Source organism: Pocillopora damicornis, chromosome 4, assembly GCF_964200805.1.
Source record: "Pocillopora damicornis chromosome 4, jaPocDami1.2, whole genome shotgun sequence".
In the NCBI taxonomy this organism is placed as follows: domain Eukaryota; kingdom Metazoa; phylum Cnidaria; class Anthozoa; order Scleractinia; family Pocilloporidae; genus Pocillopora; species Pocillopora damicornis.
Window position 1 is genome coordinate 15986883 of NC_142673.1, and position 11730 is coordinate 15998612.

General features: G+C 36.8%; 2 protein-coding genes and 1 pseudogene across 2 annotated transcripts in view; 2 read left to right on the plus strand and 1 right to left on the minus strand.

Moving 5' to 3' along the window:
- Positions 1–62: 62 nt before the first annotated feature.
- The window catches only part of LOC113686655 (myeloid protein 1), a 19990-nt gene continuing 8322 nt past the window's right edge, over positions 63–11730 (minus strand). Inside the window, exons 6-11 of the mRNA XM_089204211.1 lie at positions 3452–3556; positions 2925–2975; positions 2167–2266; positions 1475–1641; positions 881–1066; positions 63–169 (exon numbers count right to left, since the gene is read on the minus strand). Of these exons, the coding sequence (XP_089060337.1) occupies positions 882–1066; positions 1475–1641; positions 2167–2266; positions 2925–2975; positions 3452–3556 (608 nt within the window). The 3' untranslated portion in view covers positions 63–169; position 881. The remainder of the gene's footprint in view (positions 170–880; positions 1067–1474; positions 1642–2166; positions 2267–2924; positions 2976–3451; positions 3557–11730) is intronic.
- LOC149047004 (uncharacterized) lies at positions 4413–10267 on the plus strand. Its single transcript, XM_089203293.1, has 3 exons — positions 4413–5425; positions 9069–9213; positions 9970–10267. Exons 1-3 carry the CDS (start codon positions 5062–5064, stop codon positions 10163–10165), a joined length of 705 nt encoding a protein of 234 aa, XP_089059419.1. The 5' UTR covers positions 4413–5061; the 3' UTR covers positions 10166–10267.
- Positions 5527–8990, plus strand: LOC149047005 (uncharacterized; annotated as a pseudogene).

Sequence of the window (11730 nt, forward strand, 5' to 3'; positions counted from 1 at the left end):
TGATGTGATTTACAAGAAGTTTATCAACTTAGAAAAAAATAATACGAGTGCATGTCAGATTCTTTGATTTGAACAACTTTTATTTTCCTACTCCACTGTTGAAATAACTATTTGTGCTAATTTATTGCAGGATAAAAATCACTCCTTAAAGCTAGCCTGACAACAGATTCTGAAAGGAGAAAAAAAGCCAGTTTAGTTCTATGGACAAAACAAACTAGCAAACGTTCAGACTTGATTTAGTAAGAGTTGCTCAACACCTAATCTGGGCCAGTGAATGAATTGGGATCAGCATGTGTCAAACATAGCAACTTTCTTGAAAGAAATCTATGGCGAAAGGTCGTTTCAGTGAAGACAGAAACAAGTTTGAAAAAAGGCTGTACACAAGTTATTACAACGGAATAGATTTCATTGAGTTATTTCCAAACAGTTAAAGCTGATTTTCTAATATTTTATATTTCTTAACGCCACATATCTCTTTCAAGCAATTTGCCAAGTTTGACCCTGTGGTGATCCCAGAAAACTTTGTGCAGACTCATGGATCCGATTAATGGCAACTCATTCATTTAAAGTATGATGCATATGGTGAAACTGAGTTTTTGGTTTTAGGAAAACAATGAGTAATGCACAACTTTCACCAAGATGCTTCACTGCGTCTCCCTTACTCGCTCTTTTGTACGGTCTTTCGCCCATTCATCGTTCGGTCCTTCCTATTTTCTTTGGTTATTTCGCTTTTCCTCCATCTCCTCATCACTTGTTCATTGGTTTCAAGAATCTTTCACGGTTTGTTTGTTTTTTTGTTCACTTTAACTGCAAATCATTGGTTTGCCCCTTATCTTATTCATCCGTAAATAAAAGCAAAACAAAAACGATCCGTCCTTACCCTAACAGTTAACAAAAGAAGTGGGATCCACTATCGCCCCATCCTTGTAGAGCTCCACATGAACATGGTTTGTCATCCCAGGGTCCACAGATGCCCTGTCAGTCATGGTGCCAATGGAATCCCCTGAAGCCACGATTCTTCCATTGCTGATTGTCTTCCTCACATAAAACATTTTCACCTTATAACCTAAAAAAAACAAAGTAGCAAAGAGAGAGAGTATTTTTATTCTGGTGTGTAAATCTTTTGAATATAGAAAAGTGTGACTTATTGTTCCCAAGAGTTGGACAAAGGAAAATGTGGGAGCTCCCGTGAGGAAGCGAACCATCAATAGGTTCGGTTGATCGGCTGCTCTACCAAATGAACCACAGAGAATATCCAGGCCATAAAAATTGTTGGTCACAACTAAGTGACCCGTCCGATTAATCTTCCACGCAAATCACTTCCAAATTCGGCAGTGTCTGTGCCTGAATCATAACGTTTTGTAGGGGATCCCAAAATAGATAAAAACTCAACTCTCTTGAAATGAGGGGGAATAGCTGAAGGTTATTTCAATTTTCTTCGTGCTTTTACGTTTTATTTCTTTTGGCTCATTACCTGCCCAGGCTCCAGTTCCCCTAAGTTCAAGGCCAGTATTGTATGGCTTGCCGCGATGTTTCGATGCACTATACACAGTAAGTCCACGGACAACACTCGCGGGAAATGGAGCGTACACACGAGATCCCACAGCACACACGATATCAACGCCTTTATGGGTACGACTCCTACATATGAAACATAACGAGACAATAGTTTGCATCTTTTTGTGAGTTCAATCTGTCAGCTCCAAAATGCTGACATTATGGTTCACAAAAAAAGCCTTTAGTGCATCTATCATAAGATCTCTCCTGTTGCCTTTTCACTGATAGCGACAGAAATTACAACATTCTTGGACAAGATAACGAACGTGTTCATAAAGGTCTATCTATTAAATAATTATGTGGCATAATATTAACACAGCAAAAGCTCAGAGATCGCCTAGGGATTCTTAAAGTGATTATTTCAATTACTGTATGAGTCGCTCTTTCGTTTAAAATTTTACTAAATATGTTAGATGACATTTCAATGCAGAATTGTTCAAAATATGATTGACGCTAATCCAGTTGTATCTCTCACTGAAACAGATAATTTCTGTATGCTGCTGACCCAGTATTTTAGTTGATCGGCCCCCTCAAATGTAGAAATACCCAAACCGTGTATAATATAAATTATTTTAGGATTTGTCGCATCTTACCATACGTTCGCCTTACCCCCTCGGTGCTCCAAAAGCACCACTGCCATGCCGATCTGTTCCTCTTATTCGATTGGAAGGATTACTGGAGCAAATCTGCGCAAAACATTTGCTACCACCTGGAAGTCACCAAAACATGTGATCAATTTGACGCATATTAACCATAGTCAACAAAGTGATGACTAATTAGAGATGATTTGAAATGTCAAAGCGTAACATGATATGCGATAGAGGGGTACGTATTTGGATACATATCTGACGAGTCTTCAAGTGTCTCTTTTGAAAAATGAGAAGAGTCTACGCCTCTCGCTTGAGTTGCTGTAGTTCTTGGTTTAGTTTATTCCAACAAGTCTACTCAACCTCTGTGCCTCAGTTTTTTTGTTCTTACCACATTTTGACGTCATCTGTTACAAAACTTCATCTATTACAGAACAGACACACGGCAACATTGAATGGCGTGTTGCATTTGTGATGGAATGTCAGTAGACTGAAACCGGATTGAAAAACCGGATAGACTGAAACCGGATATAAAAACTGGATAGACCGAAACCGGATAGAAAATAATAGACTGAAACCGGATAGAAAAACCTCGAAGTGCGTCAAGACTTTACCTTTCATTGTATGCAGAAACTGATAGATTTTCTAGAGTCTGTTATAGAAGTATACTTGTGATTGAAGTTTTTAAACTGATCATGAAACCTTCAAACCTTGAAGACGATTTTTTTTCTAAATCCAGTTTCACATTACGGAGAAATAAACAACAAGAAGTAGTTTTACCTGGTGTTGGTGGCTTTGGCTTAGGCTTGCTTCCACCGCCGTAGCCAAAAACTAAAACGACAAAGAAGATAAAGAAAATGTTTAAAATATTAGTAATAAACTTACGACAAAGAAAAGTAGTTCACTGAGTTAGGATTCAAGCCCCTTGCCGATTCCTTTTCTTTACTCAAATTACAAATTAGAAATTGATGGTCACTAACAACCACGATAAACATTATGGAAAAGTCAGGAAGATATATAGTTTATCGCGATATCCTTTTCCAGTGCAGATGAATGTCATTCGGTTTTCGCTCCTTCTTCTACATGATTCGAACTAAAGAGAATCAGATAAATTGAGTATTCCAAAGATGCTATCCACTGTTTTGGATCAGGTCAATCGAAATATGTGTTTCATCGCGTTTTAGTTTCGAACTTGAAGAAACAAAATTTTGACAATGAATTTTCTTAGCACCTTGCCGTCTGCAGTTTTGGTAATTTAGTTACTTAAAATACTGCAAGCAAGCTAAAAGAGTAAGGAGTTTACTAACCTTCTTGAGACTGAAATATTCCTATGAAAACGATGGTAACAAAGAGCGGATATTTCATGATGAGAATTTCCTTTTCTACCTGTTCTTCCGTAAGCCTCGGGGGCATTCATCATAAAGACCGCTTTACAAACGTCCCTATTCAGGGCGTTTTCTATATTACCTCATCTAGGAAAAATGCATGTTATTTATATCCGTTTACCTCGACCAGTGGTAAAAGCATTGTTTGCATGTACTGCAACGGTACTGAAATAACGAATATAAAAAGAAACGTTTTTGTGTGGGATTTCCCACTCTTTGTCAAGGCCCGCGAAATTTATTTCTTTATTTATTAATTTATTTGTCCACGGGAGAGAAGTGCTTGTCACGTGGTTTCTATCTGAACCGTGAAGACTGGATTCCAGTAGATGTTTTTTCACTGTTTATTATATACTCAACAAAATATCGCGTTTCTGATTGGTCAATGATGAATGCATAAATAGGTTATAGAGTGCAATAGAGGTTATAGAGTGCAATACGGAGAAGTTGCCATGGAAACACCGGGGAAGCGCCAAATTTGAACACCAAATTATAAACAAAAATGGCTGACAGCCGGTTTGCTTTGTCAAACCAAAACATCGTTGAGCAACTTAAAGAAAATGCGAAAAACAAAAACACGTTGAAAGCTACACAGACCTGGTTAAATGTCTGGCAAACATGGGCGACTCGACGAAAAGTAAACCCAAAAATGGAAGAATACGAGCACGAACAACTCGATAAAATGTTGGAGTAATTTTGTCGATAATTTAATAAATAAAAAATCGTATGAACCTGCTCGTGCATTTCGTGATTTATGGTCACTCGTGATGTTTTGAAAGTTCTCAAATTGCACTCGCCTGCGGCTCGTGCAATTTTGAGAACTTTCAAAACATCACTCGTGCCCATAAATCACGAAATGCACTCGCGTTCATACGATTTCCTATACGTATTGTACGGCGGCCATTTCTCTTCTCAGATTTTGGGTTTTGGAGAACTTGTACGGAATTTCATATTTGTTTCCTGGGGATTTTTGTTTCCAAGCTAAGGATAAATCATTTTCTATTTTCACGCGTTCTTTGCGTGCTTTAACTTTTCAATTTTGTTGTGGGAGCTTCACGATTAAGCTCTCACGAAAGGCGATTACGTTTGTGCACCTGGTTTGTGTTCTTTCTTTCATAATCTGAGGCGTTTATTTCGTTATTTCTTCAGGTGTCTATAACAGAAGATTTTTTCACGCAAGCCAACACGCTGACACGCGGCTTGTATTCAGTGCAGGTTGCACAGGAGCTTTTACGCTTTCACAAGCCAACATTTATCGGCTTGGACCTTCGGTGCGGGTTGTGCCAGATTGAAAGGAGTCATTGTACCCTCGCAAGCCAACATTTGTCGGCTTGAATATATTTGTGCGGGTTGCACTTCAAAGAGTCTCAGAGTGTCTCAAAGTGTCTCAAAGTGTCTCACGAGTGTCTCAAAGTGTCACAAACTGAAAGAAACTATTGTTTGCCTAGAACTGTCAAGAGTGTTATTTATTTTAATAAACTGAGTTTCTAGTTTATTGGATTGTTGTTGTTGCTCGCTCAAGAACACAAGTAAATATGGGGATCTCTATTGAACAATTCCGTTCAAGGATCGGACCTCATGACAATTTCGTGAAAACAAAGGATGCCTCATCGCGCTTTAAGGATAGGTTTTGGAATATAATGCTAATGACGTTTTATTTAAATGTATTTTATTTGCCGACACTGAAACAAGTTGTTATGCAATACAAAATGTTGAATCAAGTGATGTTTTGGTTTACACAAATGATGTGCTACAATGTTTATATTCTATTGCTTATAAGACAAGCAAATGATATAGAGGAAAATCCTGGCCCTACGATATTTGATATCATCGACCCAATGATAACAGTGTCTGCAGACTACAGTCAAGGAAATGAAGCACTCTTTGGTGAAAATGCTGGTAAGCAATGTGTAGCAATGTCACTTACTGCTGTTATATCATCAAGTAGAACATATCAATGAATGGACTTCTTCCACTTTGAATAATATTTTGACCATTGGAAATAATCTATATGTTTCTATAAGATATTCTGTGCAAGCAAATGATTATTTGCTGTTAACTGATGTTCCATGTGCTGTTTCACTTTACAACAAAGTGTATACATTACAATACAGTGAGTCATTAACTGGAAGTTTGTTCATGACATCAAATAATGGCCAATACATGTCTCTTCAAAATTCACTGATGGAAGTATTTTCAAATTCTGGACTAAACTACCATTGTTGTTTGTTAACTGTTGGAAATAATACTGTTGCAGTGTTTAAAAATTCTGAACAAAGCTTTAAGAGTTTTGACTCTCATTCAAAAGATTTTTATGGCATGCCCCATTCATTTGGGAAATGTACTTTGCGGAGCATTGAAGGCCTTAAAAACATTGTGTCATATTTGCAAATGTCTTGCTCAGAAGTAGGGGTTGTTCCTTTTGAAATCAAAGGTGTTTTAATCAGTGATTGTCAACTTGATTTGAAAAGTGTTCAAAACAGCCAGAAGAATGAAGAGTCACCTTCAAGTGACAAAAATAATCCAAAAAAGCTTGTTAACAGAAAGCAAAAGTGTTCAAGTGAAATAACAGACATAAGGGAAAAACGGTTGATTGCCCGACGTGAATATGAGAAAAAGAGAAAGGCAAATAAAAGTTAAGAATCTAGGCAAAAGAGGTTGGCACAACAGCGCGAAAATAAGAGAAAGAGTCGTGCAAGTGAATCTGTTGAATCTAGACAAAAAAGACTGGCTAGTCAATCTCTATATCAAAAAGAAAAAATTGCAAATGAATCTGTTGAATGCAGACAACAGAGACTGGCAAATCAACGTCAGTATGATAAAGAAAGAAAAGCAAACAAATCTGTCAAATGTAGACAACAGAGACTGGCAAACCAACGTCAGTATGAGAAAGAAAAAATTGCAAATGAATCTGTCAAATGTAGACAACAGAGACTGGCAAACCAACGTCGGTATGAGAAAGAAAAAATTGCAAATGAATCTGTCAAATGTAGACAACAGAGACTGGCAAATCAATGTCAGTATGATAAAGAAAAAATTGCAAATGCATCTGTTAAATGTAGGCAAAAGAGATTGCAAACACATCAAGAGTATAGAAAAAATATTTCCAATAGTTTAACCATTGCTAATGAAATCCAAAAATTCCATGTAGCTGTTTCTAGAGGTCCACTGTACATTTGTTCTTGCTGTAACCAATTGTGGTATAAACACAGTGTTGTTAAGGCTGAAAGGCTGAGAGTTTCCAATCCTAATGCAGGAAAATATTTGCTGAGTAAAAAAAGTGTCAATGACATTGAGTGGATTTGTCAGTCTTGTGATAAAAATCTGAAGAAAAACAAAATACCACCTTGTGCAGCTATGAATGGAATGACCTTTCCAGTGAAACCAGACTTTTTTGATTTAGCACCTAGATTAGCTTTCCAAAAGCTTATGCAAGCCCCAAGAGGAAAACAGTTGAAAATAAAAGGAAATGTTGTGAACATACCAGCAGATGTTAACAATACTGTTAATGTGTTACCACGGTTACCTGAGGAAAGTGGCGCAATAAAAGTTCAGTTAAAGAGACGAGTACAGTATAAGAATTCTGCACTGTCCTTAAATGTAAGACCGTATAAAATCTTACAAGCAGCAAACTGGCTGGCTACTAACAGTAATCTTTATAAGGAACAAGGAATATCTTTTAGTAAAGACAGGATGGCAAATTGTGACATAATACTTGCAAAATGAAACTGAGAGTGAAGATGCTTCTCAAGCCAGCTGCAATGAACAAATAAGTGGTACATGTAATGCTATCAAAAAGACTGCAGGCCAAGAAACCAGTGAATTTCATGATGACTGGACTGAAGAGGATGCAGAAATACCTTCAGGAGTAACCGATACTATGTTAACTGCAACTGACTTTCTTGATGACAATGAATAACAACAAATTTACAACATTGCCCCTAGGGAAGGAAGTGTACCTTTGAGTATATTTAGGGACAAGTATTCTGAAGAGTTAGCCTATCCAGGAATATTTCTAGGTCAAAAGAGGCCAGAAAATGAACAGAGACTAGTTGATGTTCATTACAGTCATATTTACAAATCAGAATTATGAAGGTCAGATAGATGAGCTGCAATGTCTACAGAGAATATATTTTTTAAAACTAAAAAATTACAAATAAAGATTCTTCTAGGAAAATCTCAAATAGCACTACGAAAATGTAAAGGCAATAATAGATTTCTTACAGCTGGTCAGTTAAAGCAACCAGGCACCTTGGAAAGATTAGCTCATCTTGATGAAGGCTACAGATTCTTAAGAGCACTTCGTGGCTCCCCTCCTTATTTCAAGAAAGCAACAAAAGATATCTTTGCAATGATCAGACAACTAGGGCCTGCTACTTTATTTTGTAGTTTTTCGTCAGCTGAAACACAGTGGATACATCTTCTTAGAATTCTTGGCAGGCTTGTTGATGATAAAGAATATTCAGATATCGAACTTGAGAATTTGAACTGGGAAGAAAAGTGTAGATTAATTCAGAGTGATCCAGTGACTTGTGCCCGACATTTTGATTATCATTTTTTAATGAGCAGTGCTGCTCCCCTAGGGAAAATAGCAGACTGGTTTTACAGAGTGGAATATCAACAGCGAGGCTGTCCTCACATCCACATGTTAATTTGGCTTGAAGATGCACCAGTGTATAGATGCAATAATGACAGTGATGTCACAACATTTATTGATAAAATAATAACTTGTAAAAAACCAGATAATGATCCAGAATTAGTGCTTCTTGTCAATAAACAGATGCATAGGCACTGCCAAACTTGTCGTAAGAAGTCAAAGGCAGAATGCAGGTTCAATTTTCCACAACCACCTATGAAGTCAACAACCATTTTGCATCCTCTTGGTGATGATGTATCTGAAACTGAGGTCAGAAAACACAAAGATACTTGGAAAAACATCAGTAAACATTTAAATGACATGAAAGAAGGTGAAGACATCACATTTGACCAATTGCTGATTAATCTCAATGTCACAGAACAAAACTACTACCTTGCTATTCAATCAAGTCTCAATTCTCCCACCATATTTTTGAGAAGAAATCCAAATGAACTAAGAGTGAACAATTATAACAGTGCCTGTCTAAAGGCATGTAGGGCAAATATGGATATACAATTTGTGCTAGATGTTTATGCTTGTGCAGCATATATTGTGTCATATATTTCAAAATCTCAAAAAGGAATGAGTCAGCTCTTACAAAGAGCATGTGATGAAGCCAGAGCAGGAAATCCCATCTCAACAGAACGCTCTTCAGTATATATCTGTAACTGTTCCAAAGGCTGAAAGTGCCTGTAGTAATAACCTTTTACCTTTCTTCTATTGTTTTCTTTACCTTGTCATGCAATATACATTAAAAGTTAAAGCAAACTTAAGATAAAATCAACTTACAACATAACTTAATATGTTGCAAACAAAACCTTACAAACTTCTCTATGCCAGTTTCAGGCTTATTTTTGGCTTTTTTATTTTTTTACTAGTTACTAATATCTATTCACATACTCACAGTGAACAGAGAAACTCCTTGTAAGTTTTGCATTTCCAAGCAGAAGAAAATTGAGTATGATTTGGCACAACAGCCAACATCAGTGGAAAGAAACATCATTAAACAAGAGTCAGAAATATTTGTCTCACCAGAGGGATCTGAGGAAAGGTACAGATATAGTTATAGAATATTGTGGGGGCTAAATATCAAGAGCAGAGGGGTTGTGCTTTACATATAGATAAACAATCACCGTGTTCAAGTACTTTCCTCTTATTTCATAGGGTTACAACTCCAAATTAATCTTACATTTGTTAAGCTGTTTTCATTACTGTAGTTAAATTCAAAGAAAATTGACTCCTGAACTGTTTTGGAAAAATGTAGGGGTGGCATAGCAAGAATTAAATTAGTGCAAGGTTTGGCTGAAAAGCAACTGGCCTTGGTAGGAGCTTCTGTGGGGTCTACATATAAGAAATGTTTGAATATAGACTCAGAATTGTACATTTTTGGATGGACTATTCTTCTTCATTGTCCTCCAATTGTTTTGGAAAATGCAGGAAGAGTCACTTTAAAGAATTTCAGGGTTCACTATAAAAAAATATTTTTTATTATGAATGTTCTGGTGAACTCTGTTCAAACTCACTGAATTGAACTGCAAGACGCAACTAATAAACCCCCTAACCTGAAGCATCCACACCCAGAGAAACATCAGTATGCATATTCTCCATACAGTTATCCATACATTTGTTAAAGTGCTAACAAGAAGAATTTGTTTAAAAGTCAAGAGCTTGTCTTGTTGGTGATTGTTGCCTTTATTCTCATGAGCTTAATGACTGATTCAGGGCTGATATTGTAAGGAGAAGTTAGATGTTAGTCACTCATAGGGATCAAAAGGTTGATCATATTTTTATATTCTTGTGGCTTCAGGGTCCATCAAGTGTGTTCGTCTCATTCTTCAAAACGACCTTTGTCCAAATCAAGGGGAATTCAACAAACTCTTCCAAAACGAGACCTGGCAACCAAATACTTTGGAGAACATTTGTTCTCTCTTCCAGCTAGCATTACTGGCTCAGATTCAGTTTTGAGTACAAGCAAAACTCAGGCAGCTCGCAGGAAAAGATAACCTTGATGGTGAAAAAAAATCTCTGATTATGTAAATAACCTACATGTACCTTTCCTTGCGTCTTTTTATTTTCAAAGAAATAATAAAAATATTTAAACACCATGCATATTTGATTTTTCAAAATTAATTAATTCTATTTATTTCTACTTTTTTTGTTACCGTTTTAGTTATCTTTTTAAGTTATTTGTGTTACTTTGCATTTATTTTACTTTATTTTCTTGGCAACTTCTTCAAATTGTCCTATTTTAATAGCAAAAAACGGTATCTGGTACGTTACATTTGATTACAAAAATGATATCTCCGTTAACTTCTCCCATAAAATAAGTCGATGGAACCTTTAACTATTTTCATTAAATGCATTCACCCACGGGAATGTTATGACAAAAAAAGAAAAAAATCAGTTTTCTGGAAGTGTTCACCGATTCTTGATATTGTCAGAAGTAAGCTAACCATTAACAGCCAATGGGTTAAACGCTACACTTCGTCTCGTCCGAATATTATCGTAAATCCTCTCGTCAATAACACAGACAACAATTTACGAAACTTTACTCAGGTTTGGGGAGGTCGAGCATCGTCAGTGTATCGACCGGAGAGAACGGTCTGGAAACACGATCACCAAACACGCCGCCTCGTTTTTGCTTGCCTCACGCGAAGTAAATCAAGAATTCAAAATGGCAGTCACATTTCGCGGAGGGGTATTAGACGTTCACATGAAAAAACCACGCCTGTAAAGCCGGCGACACACTTTGAGATTTATACGCCGATCGCGGCGATCGGCAAATATCGTCAAGTGTGCCCAATGCAGCGATTGCGATTTTCGTTAATAGCCTTTGTAAATCACCAATATCTGGCTTGTTTGATATCAGCGATTTTCGCTGGTGATTAAATTCGCCACGATCGGCGTGTAAATCGCCAAGTGTATCACCGGCCTTAGACACACGCTTTTAAGAGAATGGGATGGGTTTCCTTTTTTCAACCGTACGCCGAAACGAAATTGAAAGTTGTCCTCAAGTGATGTGAAAAACAAGAAGTTTATCAACTTAGAAAAAAATAATACGAGTGCATGTCAGATTCTTTGATTTGAACAACTTTTATTTTCCTACTCCACTGTTGAGATAACTATTTGTGCTAATTTATTGCAGGCTAAAAATCACTCCTTACAGCTAGTCTAAACAACAGATTCTGAAAGGAGAAAAAAAAACCAGTTTAGTTCTATGGACAAAACAAACTAGCAAACGTTCAGACTTGATTTAGTAAGAGTTGCTCAACACCTAATCTGGGCCAGTGAATGAATTGGGATCAGCATGTGTCAAACATAGCAACTTTCTTGAAAGAAATCTATGGCGAAAGGTTGTTTCATTGAAGACAGAAACAAGTTTGAAAAAAGGCTGTACACAAGTTAGTACAACGGAATAGATTTCATTGAGTTATTTCCAAACAGTTAAAGCTAATTTTCTAATATTTTATATTTCTTAACGCCACATATCTCTTTCAAGCAATTTGCAAAGTTTGACCCTGTGGTGATTCCAGAAAACTTTGTGCAGACTCATGGAACCGATTAATGG

Excerpts from the sequence above, each read along its gene's own strand:
- LOC149047004 (XM_089203293.1), top strand. The coding sequence starts at position 5,062 with ATGGGGATCTCTATTGAACAATTCCGTTCAAGGATCGGACCTCATGAC. Across the intron at positions 5,426-9,068 it reads ACTCTTTGGTGAAAATGCTG|TGAACAGAGAAACTCCTTGT; the intron begins GTAAGCAATGTG and ends ACATACTCACAG. Across the intron at positions 9,214-9,969 it reads CCAGAGGGATCTGAGGAAAG|GGTCCATCAAGTGTGTTCGT; the intron begins GTACAGATATAG and ends TTGTGGCTTCAG.